This window comes from Vigna unguiculata, chromosome 10 (genome assembly GCF_004118075.2).
Source record: "Vigna unguiculata cultivar IT97K-499-35 chromosome 10, ASM411807v1, whole genome shotgun sequence".
NCBI lineage: Eukaryota > Viridiplantae > Streptophyta > Magnoliopsida > Fabales > Fabaceae > Vigna > Vigna unguiculata.
This window is the reverse complement of record NC_040288.1, coordinates 26,342,622-26,361,601: the sequence shown is the minus strand read 5'-3', so window position 1 is coordinate 26,361,601 and position 18,980 is coordinate 26,342,622. Positions and strand designations below refer to the sequence as shown.

General features: G+C 35.9%; 1 protein-coding gene and 1 long non-coding RNA gene across 11 annotated transcripts; both read left to right on the top strand.

Moving 5' to 3' along the window:
* The first annotated feature begins 643 nt into the window (after nt 1–643).
* On the top strand, nt 644–6,264 carry LOC114165800. Of its 10 annotated transcripts, none has more exons than XR_003599798.1 (6): nt 644–1,149; nt 1,869–3,811; nt 3,941–4,042; nt 5,074–5,244; nt 5,769–5,806; nt 6,077–6,264. It is a non-coding gene; the product is annotated as an uncharacterized LOC114165800 (long non-coding RNA). The 10 variants fall into 10 exon arrangements; XR_003599796.1 differs by having other exon boundaries at nt 1,869–2,010; nt 2,749–4,042; nt 6,077–6,263; XR_003599804.1 differs by having other exon boundaries at nt 1,869–2,010; nt 3,688–4,042; nt 6,077–6,261.
* A 5,280-nt stretch (nt 6,265–11,544) lies between these two features.
* On the top strand, nt 11,545–12,159 carry LOC114165462. The gene is made up of 2 exons (XM_028050081.1): nt 11,545–11,780; nt 11,889–12,159. The coding sequence occupies exons 1-2, from the start codon at nt 11,545–11,547 to the stop codon at nt 12,157–12,159; spliced, it is 507 nt and encodes a 168-aa protein (XP_027905882.1).
* Nucleotides 12,160–18,980: the final 6,821 nt, after the last annotated feature.

Genomic DNA, 18,980 nt, shown 5'->3' with positions numbered 1-18,980 from the left:
TTCCACAATTAATTCAGGTGAATTTTGTTATATAAAATTATCCTAAAGTCACTACAATAAAAACATTTTTTATTTACGTTTATTTTGTAACAGTGAAAAAAAACCGCTAAAAACATTTTTGTTTTCTGTTAATTTTTTTAATCGTCAAATTTTTTTTTATATTATTTCAAATTTAATTGTTTTGGTTGTAACTTTTATAAAGGTTTTCTCTTTTGTACACTACTAAAAATTTATGATTTATTTGTAAGATTTGTTGTGAAAAAAATTCATAAAATTTTCTTGCAAAATTTTCCAAGAATTTACTTATTATATGATTTTTTCTTACCAATTTTGATTTCTAGCAAATTTCACAATTTTTTTTTATATTTATTACGAATTTTGTTACAAATTTATATAAGCAAATAACATATTAAATAATTTTAAAATTTCGCAGGAAAATATTATAAAAATTCCAAATTTCTTACAAATTTTACTAAATTTATTTTTGTCGAATTTTGATATAAAAGTTATTGAAAAATTTATTTATTTTATAAATTTTTTCATACAAAATTTAAATTCGCAGCAATTTTGTATCTTTTCGTAGAAACTTTTTTTATAAATTTATATTTACAGGAAGTTAGCATTTGAAAATTTGACAGGATAATTTAACCAAATTTTTTCCATCTCCTCCGGTGGCTACAAGTACAATGATCAACTTTGAGTCCTATGTCTGGGAGATCAACTTTGAGGATCCGAAGCTCGGTGACCTCCTCGCCACATGATTCGTGTACTCGGCCAGCGTAGTGGAGTCGATCCTCGACTCGTCGCGCGAGGACAGTTACGAAAAACATGCCTTCGTCGAGCTAGGGTTTGATTGGAACGAGACCTTTGACTTCAAAGTCGCGTTCACCGATCACGAGAAGTATGTCTACCATGAGCATGTGAAGGAATTTGGTGACTCTGCCATCGCTGAAGAATATGAAATCGACATTCATCTTACCGCCAACGCTTTCATCAAACGGCAATGACGACGTCGATTGTTCTTCCGCCGCCTTTACCTCCTTCATCGACAACGAAATCAGTCTTGGCAACGCGTGGAGCAAATTCTACTCGACGACAAGCATCCCAAACCCAACAACGGTGCTCCTACCTTCGGCTTCGATTCTTATGGTAATTAATTGTTCCTCTCTGCTCCTAACTTGAAATTTGTCATTTATACAAGTTGAAATTTGTTAGTAATAGAGTGATTGAATGTGGTGATATGCTGAAGTAGCACTTGGAGCAGCTCAAGGATGAACTTATCTTCATGAAGAATTATAAATTCATGTTAGAGTTTAAGAAATATGATTATAGATTATTCTTGCTATGATCATTCATTGCTCAAGGGTGAACTTATCTTCATGAAGAATTGCAAATTCATTTATAAATAGTTAAACGTACTTTTTACTTGTCAATTTTTTCTGTTAAAATCGTTTATAACTGTTATTTGTTAGACAACTACAACTATCTCTAGATTGATATTTTGCAGTATATATAGACATTGTATCAAAAGTTCCTCATTTGTGAAATTTTTTCCTTTGATACAAAGTAATAGTTAGCATTTAGTTAGCATTATCTGGTTGGACTTTGAATTTGGTAGATTTCTATTTCCTTACTATACATTTTTTTTTCTGGTGGTTATGGTTGTACTTATGTTTAGTTTTATAATTTATCAAATTATAGCACCTAGGAAATGCAGAAGACAAGATAGAATACTCTGTCTCTAAACCCATACTTGAAAAATATTAAAGTGTATTGTATCTAACAAATGTTTGATGAAGTTGTTCTATTACTACTCAACTGTTTCTGTTTTTGATGATATGTTAAACTTTGAGTCTTTCTACGAGAAGGTAGTTGAACAATTTTGACAAGCTTTGGAGATTTCACCACAGTGTGTGCCTGCACAATATGGACTTGCTTTGGGGCTGCTTGGTTTGGCAAAAAGACTGCATCAATCTAGGAGCATATAGATGGGGGGCTTCACTGTTACAGGTTTTTCTCTTCAATATTTTGTCTTTAATAATTATTATGTTGTTTTTTATTAAGTTTTCAATGCTTTTGTTGCTTTTATAAATTCTTTTAGAAGGCTTCTGATGCAAATATGTTACAAGCTTCTCAAGAGGTTCAAGATTTAGATGTAGACAACCTTTTGTTTATTTCTCAAATTCTGTGTGGAGACTAAGTGTAGTTATCAAACATTGTTATTGCTTATGCATTAATGGCACATTAAATAGTAATTAGAGGAAGAGTTTGTGTAACAAGAGGAACAAGCTTTATTGGTTCATGGATTATCAAGAACCTCCTTCAAGATGGTTACTTTGTTAACACCACTGAGAAATAACTCAGGTAGTAAAAGCAACCCCATTTGTGTTACATAAACATTTTCAGAATGAAAAAAAAAACTTTTGAATCCACTTTTTAATATTGGTTGAAATTCCATTGAAAAAAAAATTCTAATGGATGATTATATGTTACTTCTTACTTGTTATGATCCACCATAATGATACTTAAAATTCTATTGGAGCGCATTACACTGTGTGCTTAGTGCTGAGATTTTTTCTTGTCATAGTGCAGTAAATTACTTCACTTTTTAGTTAGTGAATAGTAGACCACCTCCGTCAATTGTGACCTTGGTAGCTTTGGTGAATTGAAATGATGCTCAGGGAAATCTGAGGTTTCATTGAATAGGAGCACAGTAAAATCTATGTGTGGAAATGGTCCTGTTTGCAGGGACTCAATCCTTTGATGTTCATGTTTGTTGTACTTGGGAATACCACTTATGTAGCCATGTATTAACACTGGTAATACTCCTGCTAAGCTATTTGTTGTGGATGAGTTACTTCTTGTGATAGTATACATGATGGATATTAAATTGGCAGAAAATTTGCTCTCTACAGTATATCAATGACCTTTTTGTTACTAGCAAGAAGATAACTAAGTATTTAAATTTGACAATGTGATTAGTCTAAACCTTCTCTGTTATGCTTCCTCTGTCTGCCACAAAAAGCAAGCAAATTAATATCAAAAAGATCATCACAAATGGACAACTCTTCCTTATAAAGCAACTTTTAATTTTAAGTGAGCAGGTAATTCTGTCAGTCTTCTTAGTGAAGTTTTATAGGCTTCATTAGATAGGAATGATGACCATAAAAGATGTCCTAAACATAGTATGCTGCTTCACTTTGTTTTAGTCATTCACAATCCTAAGAGAAAAAGTTCCTTTAAATCTAGTTTTTAATATTTTTCTTGTGCACAGAACAATTGGTTGAATCTGTTTTGAGCAAGGTTTTAGAGGAGTTTGACAAAGCAAAGTAACAAGGAGATTCTTGGACTCAAATCCAATGGTGTTTTAGTTGAGGGTCTTCATTTCAAACCTGCTTTTGCTTCTTCTTTTGTTTTTATTTTGAGATTCTGCGAATTGATATAGTAATTTTCTTATTAGTTCCAAGGGATTGTGACACGTACTGACATTTAATTAAGTGTTTTTTACTGTGTTATGTTAGTTTCTGTGAGTTATTAATGTTTATGTTATGTTAGGCCTATTTTTGACTTTTAAGTTTTATTATTTTGTGTGCATTTAATATTTTGTTTTGCCACCTGGGACAAATTTAAAATATCTTGCAGCATCACCCACCTAACAAGCATTGCAGAATGATAATGGGTTTACAGTGCAGAAATTTATGATGTGCCAGAGAGATAAAGCACTGATATGACCTTCCCAGGCGTGGAGTCAAAGAGCATTTTCTTTTTTTTTCTTTGTGGTGGCTGACGACTACGGACACTAGATCACTTGGTAAAGTTGATAACACCTAATGAAAAAATAATTGTTGAAATTTATGAAAATTAGTTCTTTAGAATATTTTTTCACATTTTTAATTACTGCCTTTGTCATTTGATCGCTTATCATTGATGAATATAACAGGGAAGAATAAGGAACTCTATAAATAATATATATATATATATATATATATATATATGTACAGCATATTATTCTTTGGTCCTGAAGCTGAAGTTGTCTTGATAGGTACAGAGCATAAACCTGTGCATTTTGCCACAGTTCTCTTATTATTAATAGTTCTGTTGGGGGATTCCTATTTTCTTTGTTGGTTGTTTTTAACTCCCAATATTTCAAGCATCATACACACACACACACACACACACACACACACACATATATATATATATATATATATATATATAGTTTCTTCCTGGTTTGTTGAAGTTGAGGATTTTCAATTCTTATCTGTATTTTATACCCTTGAAGAGAAGGTAAATACTACATATTATTTTTTGTAAAATGGGATAGAATAAAAAAATGTGGTAACCATGTTGCAATTTACAGTGTTAACCAGTTTTATGTCATCTTTGTCTCAATCACAACTATACATACCTACATCTTGTCATACAATACATTTTCTTCATACCTTATCATTTCTTTTGTGACTACACATCTATCTTGGAGTTCAATAAAATTGTCTTTAGACTGAGTGAGTACTTTGCTATTCTAAATAACCTTTGTAAACAAACTAAGAATATTCAATCAAACTGATCGATCAACATTGTATTACTACAAGAGCAAAGAAAGAAATGAAAGGGGAAACCAATTCCTGCCAAACTGACTTAATTGTAACAGTTGCAGTTATCTAGTAATCAAATAGAAAGTATCCATTATAGGATTTCTATTATTAGGATCCACATTTCTAGAGTTGGTGCAATAACCTGCAATGAAATATTGGTAACTGGAAAACCAATTTTGGTAGTTAAATGGACTCTTGACAAGGTTATCCATTTCATCATTCAGAGAGAAGCAAAAGCCAATGCACAATACACATAAATTCTACATGCGCGAGTTTATACGGATGTGAAGGTAATTTTAATAGAGCAGGAAAGACAAAAACTTGAGTTATAAGTGGTCCTACTATCTAAGAGTGTCCTAACTTGATAGATTTTTTAGAAGTAATTGTGTTTGCATCACCCCACTTGGCCATTAAAATGCAAGACTTGATAACCTTCTGATCTTACATTAAAGCATTTGATAATTAATTTTGTTTATAGGTTACTGATAGAGGGTTACTAGTGATTAAAGGGTTCACTCAAAACATGTTACTGCAGTTAGCCACACAATTGATGAATACACTCTTGTTTCAGCAATTCGACCAAAAGGGGCATTATTCACCTTGTTGGTTCCTGCCACAGGATCAATCTACTGGTCTGAAAGATATCCTGGTACATATTTTTTACTTCTCATTCCTCATAACACTTGGCATTAAAATTTAAGTTTCCATTCAAGCAAAAAATTAACTATTTTTATGTGCGGTTGAATCATTCGGGTCATGTTTCTACCTTAGTTTCTGAGAGTGATCTAAGTCATTTTGTTATGAATGAGGAGATTGTTCTTGCTTTCCTTGCTGCCTCAATTAAGAGGGCTCTCTCTTATATAATCATTTTTTTTCTTTGATAGTATTGAATAATGAAATTATATCCGACGTAAAACTCATCAATATGGTGAACATGGATCAATCATGAAAAATTTGTTAATGTTGTTGATGAGATTGAATAAGGGTACTAAATAACTTTTTCCACTTCATTAAGGTTGCTCTTATAAAATCAACAGATGAGAAATTGAACACTTTTTGCAAAATGTTGATCATAGCTAAAATTTCCATGGAGTATTTACGTCAGGGAATTTTATTTTTTATATGAAATAGCTTGTTTGAATGAACTACTAATGGATTGATCCTAATGTTCAGAGGAGAGATTGGCACCCCATTACAATGCCGAACTATAGGTACATATCTTCCTTATTTGTTCTTCACCTACCTTCAGATAAATAACTTTATTATTTAGATTGAACAAAATACAAAAAAATGTCTTTAAAAATTTGTAATTTTTATTTGTGATGATTTTTAACTGCTAAAATTTGTAATTTTAACCGTCACAAATGTCCATTTTTTTTGTAGTGTATGTTCAATCCTGCACCGATAATGTTTAAGACTGCATAACTTCTTTTATTTTTTAGAGTTTACATTTGTAATTATGATTCACATTTATATTGTAGGTTTCTGATCAAGGAAGTGTGCCAACTAATACATGGACATGAGGAAAATCATATGTGATAGTTGACGAATATAATATAATGTGAAAGTTAATTGAATCATTTTATGTTTTGAGAACCATTACAGTACTTCATGATAGTTTTGCTGACTAATATGGTACTTGAATTTGAATTTGAATTCGTATATTTGTTATACTTTGATATACATTTAGTTATCTATAAATAATTTGTCAATTTGATGAGTTTATATCTATTTATGTATAATTTCATTAAATATAGATTAAAAAAATAGAATAAATGTAAATAATTGTGATTGAAAAAATATATATGAATACATAAATGATAAATGAGTAAAAAAATATAATAATAATTTAAAAATCTGTGGTACTTTACGGAGGTTTTGAAACTATAGTATTTTACGGAGGTTTTGAAGCCCAGGGTATTTTAGGGAGTTTTGAAACCCATGGTATTTTATGGGAGTTCTGAAACCTATGTTATTTTATGGAGGTTCTAAAACCCATAGTATTTTATGGAGGTTTCAAAATTCACGATATTTTACGGAGGTTTCAAAATTCATGGTAATTAACTGGGGGTTTTAAACCCACAAAACTTAACTGAGGTTTTAAAACCTATGTTAAATATAAGAGGATCAAAAACCTCCGTTATTGATTGGTGCTTCCCGGGGTTCGTAAAAACCCTGGCTAACACATTCTCCAGGGATGGTTTAGCGGGGGAAATCGAAACCCCGGGTAAAGAACTTAGTAGAGGTTTTAACCCTGGGTAATGTAAAAATAAACCTCCGTTAAAAATATTTTTTCTTGTAGTGTAAATCTTAATCTAATCTTATCTTATCTAATATGCCATATTATCAAACTAAATCTTAAATACTCTAACTAACTAAAGTAACAACTAACTTAAATCTAATTCACCAAATATAAAATACCCTATCACTTTGCTAAATAAAAACAACTCCATAATCTAAAACATAATCTAAATATTATCTAACAAAATTAAAGATTATCCAACAAAACTCCCCCCTAATCTTAAATTTTTTTCTTCTCTCGTCCCGAACAATCTTTTATCTCCATGGCTGACTTGCTTTTCTCTTTAACCAACTTGATCTTCTCTTTGTCCGACTTGATCTTCTCTTTGACCGACTTGATCTTCTCTTTGACCGACTTCATCTTAACCTTGGCTAACTTACCCTTTACTGGGTTCTTTATTATCTTTGTGACTGCCTTGCCATTAACCAAGTTCCTCTGAATGGGCCGAGCTCTCTTTAAGAGATGGAAAAATTTCCACTCCTTCACACCAAACTTATCATCCATTCCAAGTCACCACTTCTCATCTTGCACCTCTAGTACAACTCTCAGATCCTTCTCAACACGCAACTGCTCTTGCAAACATAACACTTCTTGTTCAAGATCTGAGTTATCCACAATCCACGAGCTATCCGAGCTACCTATGTTCCCTGCTAAGCTTTCTGAGATGTTCACTTGCTCCCCCAAATGATATGGGCACTCCACTTGCTCCACCAACTTAATCAAGCTATCCAGACTTTCCACCGAGCTAACTAAGTTGGCCTCATGCTCCATAAAGCTCTCCACATGCTCCATCGAGCTGTCTGAGATCTCCACACTCTTTGTTAAGCTTTCCGATCTATTTGCACGTCTTGACGACCGCTCCATGCTACTGGACTAATTTATGACACTCAACCTTCTTGCTGACTTCTCCACTTGTTTGTGCTTATCCCTCGAGCTACATCCCATCATCAACAACATTGCTTCTTCTTCAACCTCTTCGACAAAATTGGTTGTCTCTTCTCTTTCATTTTCAAATCGCATTGCTTTAATTTGCTTACCGGACTCTTTCTCCATCACACCGTTCCGAACATATCCCGCACCGCTTTCATTGTCCACACGTTTCAAACACCTTTTCTGTAGGATGCTCAACTCCAATTTGTACATCCGATTTTTTTTCTTTTCTACCCGGGTTGCTAGCCGACCGTGCTTATCCTTCAAGTACAGTACCTGGTTCTTTATTGAAATTGAGTTTCTTTTCTCCACTATCTGACCTATGCTCAAAAGAAAGTGTTGATCAAATACCTTATTGCCCATTTCACTACTATGTTAACACTACACTGCATTGAGTCATTGGCACAAACTACCAAAACTTGAATCCATACCATAACATTAGAGTTTTGATAGTAGTGCACTCTTATTTCTACTTTCCTTCAGGTTATATTCGAGAAGGTAGATTCTCCTCAAAATCTCAATTCAAGAAAGCTTTATCAGAAGCTGCTGACCAAGCTGGAAACAAAGTTGCACTCCATCCATTCTTTGAATGATGATGCAAAGCGAAAGCAATTCACACATCCACATGTCAAAGATGTTATCCTTGATGCAGAGGTAATTGTCCATGTTTTTTCTCACTTATAATCCAGTGCTATTGTTGTGGTCACAACTATTTCAGGCTTTATCTATGGCACAATTGGATTAGTATTCACTATTTGTCAACTTTAATAAATTTTCATTAATTATTTCTTCTATTTTTGTGTGCATAAGCAAAAAAAAAACTATTATACTTATAGTTTGTGTTTTGTATAACTGTATTCAATCAACAATGGATTTGGTCATGATAATCTTTCATTCACTTATTAGGTGTAGTGTGATTTTCACTATACATATTATTATACAAATCGAAGTCTTAAACATGGAATAGACTTTTTACTTTGGTATATGAAAATATTTTCAAGTGATATATGATCATGTTTGTGTGGACAAACATAATCCAAGCATACCTTTCTACTTGACAACAAAATGATTCAATCAAAGTGTTCATTCAATGGTAAATAAAATTGGTTAAATTAGTGGTCCTACATCCCAACACATTCAATGAATGTAATGTCCTTCTTTAATTTCACCCTCTAATTTCAGGTTTGACCAGCATAAAAAATCTTTTGCCAAGGAGTGACAACATTAACAATGTGATTAATTTATAGGATGAAATGAAGATGCAATAGCATCCAACAAAATTCCTCTGCACTCTGGTGGGGTGAGTAAGAGGGTACAATCAGGTATGAGCACAACAAAAGAACCACAACCACAACCACATTGGTTTACGACACACACAAACCCCACATTGGTTTAAAACTTTCTAATGATTTGAAAGTAAGTATAGTTTCATGATGGTATCGGCATTTTATTATTCTCTTTTAATTTTTTATTGTTTTGTTGATAATTTTATAGCTACTTTTTTTGGTAGACATGGTTATTGACGTCGATTAATGGCTTTGTTTTTCTATTTGAATTCATTTTAGAATGGACCCAAACTTAATTTTTTACCATATAGGGACTTGCTGTTATAACTTCATATGATGATTGCAGGTATAAATTACTATTAATGACTGAGATGATACATAATCATCATTGTGGTTGTAATTGTTTTGTTGCTGCTCTTGATAATATTATAACCTTACTTTTCAAATAAAACCAAGTCTTACGGTTGGAAGTTGTTGCATATGATTTTGTTCAAATTTTTGTACTCTCAGACTTTCTTCTCTTGGTTTAGAAATCCTTTGTGCTATAATGGTCATGATATCTTTAATCTATATCAAGAATTGTGATTCTGATGCATTATGAAATTTATTTGTAGAACGGGGTTGGTGGAGAAGAATTAATACAAAATATGATAAATTTGGAAGTGATTTCTTTGTCAAGATTTCTTAATTAGCTTCTAACATTTTTGTAAGGTTTTATTTGACTTGACCGATATTGCAACACTTTTTGGAAATGGATTATCAACATGTATTATGAATATTGGTGCTCACATGACAACATTTATATTGATGGAGATAAATGAAACTTATTTTATATTGTATTCTATTAGTTATTCATCGAGATGAATAAGAATTATTTCATCGATTAATAGTTAGAGGCTTTTTATTCTGTATTCTATTAGATATTTCCTATAAACTTTTACCTCCCCTTTTTCCACAATTAGTGAATTTAGTATGTATAAAAAAAATTTAGTTTGGATAACAACTAGGTTGAACTAAAACTGTGTATGTGTGTTATACATTTTTTATGTGAAATTGTTCCTTTATTTAAGTATCTGGTATGTTAGAATAGGAAATTCCCTTAAGTGCCCCATGTTATTGAATGTCAAAGGCAACTTCTTTTTTCATCTCTTTTCCTGTTAGCATCTATTTGAGTATGTACTACAATACTATATGTATTCATCACTCAATTACTTTCTGTTAACTATTAACTTTCTTCTTTCATCTTTTTATGTACTCACAGGTGCACATGTATTAAGGGGATTATATTTAAATACCGAAGATTTCACAGTCTTATATGTTCTATCTATTCTAAGGTGATGATGATGATGGACGAGCAAATTTACATTTACTGGTAGAACATCTAATCATGCAATGAGCGTGAAGTACTATAAGAGATATTTGGCATTGGTGGGTGGCCACAAAAGCAAAGGCTTTGTATCTTCATTTTCTGTGGTCGTTTCATGTTTCATAATTATTCTACGACACAATATGTACACATATGCTTTGTGGATGCTGTGGAAATTATCCTTGCTCTGAAAGGTTCTCTTAGACTATAATTTTACACTGATACATCAGTTTGTGTTGATGATTCTAGCCAATTTTACTTGCTTGGATTTACCCACTCAAGAGACATTAGATTGTGGTGGTTTTTTTACATAAAAGAATTGAATACGTTTATAATAATTAACGCATATTTCACTCATGTTGGTTTGCATTTTTGTCTAGAAAAATTTGAAATAAAAATTAAAAATAAGTAGAACAAGTTATTCTCCTCATGTTTCATATTAAAAAATATGTAATGCTTTATATTTTTATTTCCAATGTCTATAACCAAAATATAAACACAATATGGAAAAAAAATTATCCAAGTATATCAGAATACAAAATGCATTAATATGACATTTGAATATGTAATTTGATTAGGTTTCATGGACTACCCCTCATCCTGAACTTTTCATATTTTCCTCTTAATTAAATTTTTTATACTGTGCTTAGTTATATAGAGGGTAATATTTTGATGTGATCGTTGCACTTGTATTACAATGTACTATTTTTATGAGACTTTAGTACTACTACAACTGTTGAAGACGGTGAGAATGGGGACACTAAAGAGCAAAACATATAAATTCCTAAAAATCACGCTTGAGTTTGTTAAAGAAATGTACCCCTTAGTAATTTGTATTTTCTAATATACCAGTTGTCTAACATATTTGCTATTATAATACTATTATAATTACTATTATTTTTGTTATGATTATTTGAATCAATAAAATATTTTATTTTAAATTATTCATTCATTTATGACTCAACAAATTTTGAATTAATATTTATTACATTTTATTACTTTCAGTTACAAGGCCAAATTCAATTTGCCTGTATACACACTTTATTTTAATTATAAAGTTTAATCATGGAGGCCACTCAGTCAGGTAGCCTTATACTCGACTTTTGCTTGTTGTTGGGTAACCAGGTGTTAGTGTTGTTTGATTCAGGAGCTTCGCACTCTTTCATATCTCACGACTGCGTGAAGAAGCTGGGATTGTCGACTTATGATCTGGGATGCGAATTAATAGTATCAAAACCAGCATCTGGACAAGTTTCAACTAATTCTACCTGTGTTGGATGCTCGATGGAGGTAGAGGGCAGGTGATTCAAGGTGAACCTAGTATGCTTGCCTTTGGAGGGACTGGATGTGATATTGGGAATGGACTGATTGTCAAGTAATCACACTGTCATTGATTGCGGACGACGCAGAGTGGTGGTCCCAGAATCGGAAGGGATTAAGTTGATCTCAACTCATAGAGCCTTAAAGGAGATCGAAGAAGGAGCTACTTGCTTCATGATAGTGGCTCATGGAGAAAAGAAAAACTTAGAAGAATATATTAGAAGTATACCGGTAGTCGACGACTATGCCGACGTTTTTCCCGATGAAATACCTGAATTGCCACCTAGCAGGGACATAGATTTCTCTATTGATCTAATCCCTAGAGCGGGTCCAGTGTCGGCGGCTCCTTATAGAATGTGACCAGCAGAGTTGGCAGAGTTGAAAAAGCAGATCGAGGAACTGCTAGAGAAAAAAGTTTATCAGACCGAGTGCCTCGCCATGGGGAGCTCCTGTGTTATTAGTGAAAAAGAAGGATGGGAGTTCTCGGTTATGTGTAGACTACCGGCAGTTGAATAAACCGACGATAAAGAACAAGTACCTACTACCGAGGACGATGATTTGCTTGATCAACTAAGAGGGGCATATGTGTTTTCCAAAATTGACTTGAGGTATAGATACCATCAAATCTTGGTCAAACCGGAAGACGTCCAGAAGATAGCATTCAGGTCGAGGTATGGATATTACGAGTATGTAGTAATGCCATTTGGAGTGACTAATGCTCTAGTTTCTTAGTAAGTCCAATTTTTGAGGTGGGGAGAATGTAAGACCCGATAAATTTAAATAATTAAATAAATAATTATTTAATAAATGCGGGTAGTAGAAGCTTTTATGGCATTTGATATTAATTGTTGTGACGTGGAAAAGTACTAGCTTAAGTGGTTGAGAGTACTTAAATGTGTGAAAGGACTTGGGTTCGAGTCCTATGTATGCTATTTGTGTGTTGTTTGAATTATTTTAATTTTAATGATATGCATGATTAAGTTGAGTGATAACATAATTATAGAATTATAGAAATTATCACAAACATGATTTGGTTGAATTGGTTGTTCACTTGTCTTGTGATACCATGGTTGTGTGTTCAAACATTGTTGAGAACGAAATTGATTTCTTTATTTTTGTTAATGTAATTGTGAGTTGAATGTGAAAGGGTGGAGAAACCTTAGAGACATTGGGCAGGAGTTGGGAAAAACAGCCATAATGGTCTATGAAAGGTAATAATAGACATTAAAAAGGCCATTTTTCGTTTTATATCTTTTTACCACAATTAGGAGCCATATACAAGGGAGATTTAGGCAATTAAGAGGGTTTTTGAAGTCTGAAACCTAGAGTGGGAAGGGAGCACGAATTCTGAGTGGAAAGGTGAATTTAGGATTTGAGAGCAAACCTGTATTTTGATTGGGAAAGCAAAAGAGGGTTCTTAGATATCACAAAGCTAGGGTTAGGCAACCATTTGAAGCAAGGATTTCCAGGTAAGGGGAGCTATTTTCATGTATTAGGTTATGTGCATGATTAGGAGTTCTATTCTCAAAATTTTATGCTTGTTTGCCATGAATTCTCATGCCTATGTGTTATGAATTGGAAAGATTGTTAATTTGATGTTATTGAACAATACTTTATACCCTGGATGAGTATGATAGAGGTATTATTTGGGTTTATGATTATGTTATCTCCAATCTCAAAATTGTGGTTAAATTGGTTCTAAATAAGGTCCATACGAAGTGTGCATGGTTTTTGGTTTGTTTGGAATTATTGGTTTTTGGTTTGTTTGGAATTATTGATTGTGGTTTGGGTATGGTTTTTTGGTGTTTTGGTGTGTAAATAGAGGAGGCGTCTGATATTTTCGCTCAGGCGAGTGAGGCTCGCCTAGGCAAAAATAGCAGAGACTAGAATTCTGGTTTTGTTCGAGCAACTCACTCAGGCGAGAGCAGCTCGCTCAGGCGAGAGTATCTCGCCTAAGCGAGAAATCGAGAGGTTTGGAGGTTGGGCTCGAGGGTCTCGCTCAGGCGAGTAGCCCATGCTTTGAGTGATAGAGTACCTTGCTCAGGCGAGAAGTACTCGTCTAAGTGAGAAATCGTGATTGATGACTGTGTGTTCTATTGTCTCGCCGCCTAGGCGAGAGGTGTTGGTGTTGAGCGATGGGATATCTCGCCCAAGCGAGATGAGCTCGCCTAAGCGAGACTTTACAAGTAAGCCATGGTAGCACGCTCGCTCAAGCGAGAAAGCTTAGCCTAAGCGAGACAGGCCTGGTCGCTTAAGCTAAAGCTTCTAGCCCAAGCGAGTTTAGTGTAGTTGGTGTGTATTGTTTGTACGCATTGATGAGAATGTGGATCAGGAGATGTTGTGCCATGAGCGGATAGGTTCTTGGATGGTGGTTGACATGTGATGATATGAGCGGGGAGGTTCATACTCAATTACTCTCCTGTGGGGATACGAGCGAGGTAGGTTTGTATGTTTCGTGCTCACAGTTGAGAGATCTTTCGTGCGGGGAGGTACGTAGCTAGTGGATCACATGTGTTGGACTATGGGCGTGCAAGTCCGTAGAGTAGGACTACGAGCGGGAAGGTTCATAGAGGCAGAACCACGAATGGGCAGGTTCGTGGGAGCATCATGAATCCTGAGTCCATGGCTAACTTTGTTGTTAAATTGGAGGTTTAAAAGCCTTAAGGGTATTAAGGATGTGACCATGGTTTAACTATGCGAATATAATTGGGTGTATTTATATTATTTAATTTTTATGTTTCTTATATTCTTTTGAGCTCACCCTTTTTGTTTGTGCTTGGCGATGATCGTGTAATTCTTTACACGGGAGCAGTTGATGATACAGGTGATGCTGCTAACACCCGAGGCGGAGAAAGGGCTAGCTTGGGGATTTTGAGCTAGGGATTTTCTTATGATTTTCATTGTCTTGTCGAATTTTGGAACTTGTAATAAAGTTACTATTTATCGTTATTTAAATTATGGCACGATTAATAATGTTTTAAATTTTCTCGCATTTTGGGAATAATAAAGTATAACATTTGAATTTATCTATTCTTATTTATTTTATTGATTCATTTTAATCAAGTAATTTCCAGTAGGGATGTTACAAATCGCCTTGACCTTCTCTGAAGTCTGTTGTAAGAACTCTGGACCCAAAACCAAGGATTCACCATCCTGGTTCTAACATAGAGGTGTCCTGCATCGTCGCCCATACAAAGCCTCATACGGTGCCATACCGATACTAGAGTGATAATTGTTATTGTAAGTGAATTCCACCAATGGAAGCATCTAACTCCAACTTCCCATGTGATCCAACACACAAGCTCGTAAAAGATCCTCCAATGACTGGATCGTCCGCTCTGACTGCCCATCAGTTTGGGGATAATATGCAAAACTCATCCTCAACTGGGTCCCCAATGCTGCCTGTAGCGACAGCCAAAAACGAGATGTGAATCTTGGGTCTCTGTCGGATACTATACTGGTTGGCACACCATGCAACTTGACCACTTCTCGTACATACAACTCGGCCAACTTGTCCAAGGACCACTTCTGATTAATGGCGAGGAAATGTGCACATTTAGTCAACCTGTCTACTATCACTCAAATTGAATCATGCCCTTTAATAGACCTCAGTAAGTGAGTCATGAAGTCCATGGTAATACTATCCCATTTCCACTACGAGATGTCTAACGGCTCTAGTGTACCCCCTGGTCGCTGGTGTTCAATCTTGGCCTTTTGACACACCAAGCATGATGCCACAAAGTCGACAACATCAGTTTTCATCCCATTCCACCAGAAGGACAGCTTCAGGTCCTGATACATCTTAGTCATACCAGGGTGTATGCTAAGACGACTTTTGTGCCCCTCCTATAGAATCTGCTTCCTCAATCTCCAATTTCCCGGCACGCAAATTCTATATCCTAATCGCAGGATGCCATCTGATCCCATCGTGTAATCCTTCCCTTTCTCAATTCCTAACCAGCTAACAAATTGTTGCAGCTCGGCATCATTCCTTTGCTAATCTTGGATAGTCTCCAAGATATCACTCGTTAGTGTCAGAACACTGCATCTGATGGAATCTTCCCCCAACTGTATCCCCAGGTTCATATCCCTGAGCTTCTCAATCAAATTCCAGCTCCTTCACCATCATTGCTGATATATGCATCCTTTTCTGACTCAAGGCATCCACAACTACATTTGCTTTACCAGGATGGTAAAGTAATTCAAAATCATAGTCCTTGAGATACTCCATCCATCACCGCTGCCTCATATTCAACTCCTTCTGATCAAATAGGTATTTCAGGCTTTTGTGATCGCTGAAAACCTTGAACTGGGAGCCATACAAGTAGTGTCTCCATGTCTTAAGAGCAAACACTACAGCAGCCAATTCTAAGTCATGGGTAGGGTAGTTCTTCTCATGTACCTTTAATTGTCTAGAAGCATAGGCTACTGGCCTCTTCTCCTGCATTAGTACACAACCCTAACCCTGATATGATGCATCGTAGTATACTTTAAAATGTTTACTAGTATCTGGAATAACATGTACCGGAGCGGTAGTCAACCTCCTCTTCATCTCCTCGAAACATTCTTCACGTTTTTCTGTCCAGGAGAAAGGTTAATCTTTTGTGGTAAGTTGAGTCAAAGGACTCATCATTTTAAAGAACCCCTCCATAAATCTCCTGTAATATCTGGCCAATCCCAAGAAGCTCTGTACCTCGATCATAGTCTGTGGTCTTTCCCATTTCAGCACCATATCAATCTTGCTTGGATCCACTACAATACCATGTGAGGAAATAACATGCCCCAGAAACTGTACCTCCTCTAACTAGAACTTGCACTTGGACAGCTTGCCATAGAGCTGATGTTCTCTGAGTACTGTCAATACAACTCTCAGATGCTCAGCGTGCTATTCCCTATTCCTGAAATAGATGAGAATGTCATCTATAAACACCACCACAAATTTATCCAAAAAGGGCCAGAAAATCCGATTCATGTAATCCATGAAGACTGCTGGAGCATTAGTCACTCTAAATGGCACTACTACATACTCGTAATGTCCATATCTCGATCTGAATGTTGTCTTCTGGACGTCTTTCGGTTTAACAAAGATATTATGGTATCCAGACCTCAAGTCAATCTTGGAGAATACATCTGCCCCTCTCAATTGGTCCAGTAGATCATCAATCCTCGGCAATGGATACTTGTTCTTTATCTTTAGCTTATTCAGCTGCCAATAGTCTACACATAACCGAGAACTCCCATCCTTCTTGTTCACCAGTAACACCGGAGCTCCCTATGACGAGGCACTCTGTCTGATAAACTTCTTCTCTAGCAAATCCTCGTTCTGCTTTTTCAACTCTGCCAACTTTGCTGGTCCCATTCTATAAGGAGCCGCCAACACTGCACCCGCTCTAGGGATTAGATCAATAGAGAAATCTATATTCCTACTAGGTGGCAATTCAGGTATTTCATCGAGAAAGACGTCGGCATACTCATCTACCACTGGTATACTTATGATCTTTTCTTTTGTGCTCTTCTTTTCTCCGTGAGCCACTATCATGAAACAAGTAGTTTCATCTTCAATTACCTTCAAGGTTCTATAAGTGGAGATCAACTCAATTCCCTCTGGCTCTGGGAACACCACCTTGCATTGTCCATAATCAATGACTATGTGATTGCTTGACAATCAGTCCATTCCCAATATCACGTCCAATCCCTCCCAAGGCAAGCATACGGGGTTCACCTTGAATCGCCTGCCCTCTACCTCCAACGAGCATTCCACACAGGCAAAATTAGTTGAAACTTGTCTAGATGCTGGTGTTGAGACTATTAACTCACATCCCAGAACGCGAGTTGACAATCCCAGCTTCTCCACGCAGTCGTGAGATATGAAGGAGTGCGAAGCTCCTGAATCAAACAACACTAACACCTGGTTACCCAACAATAAACAAAAGTCGAGTATGAGGCTACCTGACTGAGTGGCCTCCGTGCTGGTCAAGGCACTGCTACTCTAGGCCTATCTGACGAAGGTGGTTGTGGTCGTGCTCCTGTGGTAGTCTTCTTATTAGGACATTTGTTACAAAAGTACCTCGGCTGATCACAAGCATAGCACCTGCGTGTGCTAGCACTACTACCTCCGCTACCTGCCGGCTAAGTGCAATCTCTCCTCAGGTGCTCTCCTCCATAGTTATAGCACCGCAACTTCTGTGAAGATGATGGCGATCGGCAATAGGGCTTCTTCTGCTGTCTGCCCTCAACACTGGTCTTTTGGAACTGACTTACCCTGCTGGGTCCCATCTTTAACTGCTCCACATTCTTGGCCTGCTCAACCAAGATAGGAAACTCCCTGACTCCCAATGGTATGATAAACCGCCTCAGTTCATGCTTCAGGCCTCCCTCGAATTTCCTGCAATGCAATTCCTCAGTAACTGTTTGTGAGTAGAACCTCACCAAATACTCGAACTGTTCCACATAAGCCTGCACTGACATGTTCCCCTGTTGCAAGGTGAGGAACTCAGCTTCGCGCTCATGTTTAGCGCTGTCGGGGAAGTACTTCTCAAGGAATCTCTTCCTGAAATTGACCCAATTTACATCCTCCTCATGGGTCTGCATCTACTACTGCATCCCCATCCACTAGTACTTCGCCTCTGTTACTAATAGAAATGTGGCAAATGTGAGTTTTTGAGCCTCAATACACTCTATTACCCTGAAGATCTTCTCACATTCCTGCAGCCATGCATATGCTTTATCTAGGGTGGCCTTGCCAGTGAACTTTGCCAGCTTATGAAGCATGAAATCCTCCATTGTCATTGGTCTGACTGGTGGGATCATCGCCCTTGGTTGCGCTGCAACAGGCTGCATCGCGTCCACCATCTTATGGATTGCATTCGCAATCTCATCCGCCCCAACATTATTTCGCGTCTACGATTAGCCATTGCCTATGCACACCACATAATTCAGTTGTTCACATTAACCAGCTCAGATTATAACTAAAACAAACAATCATTAACACTCAACATCATAACATAGATTCACACACAAACGTAGTAAGCTCACTCCCAAAGTTCTCCAAAATCTTAAAACATTTGCTCTGATACCAAATGTAACATCCCTACTGGAATTTACTTGATTAAAATAAATAAATAAATTCAAACGTCGTACTTTATTACGCCCAAAATGCGGGAAAATTTTAAAGCATTATT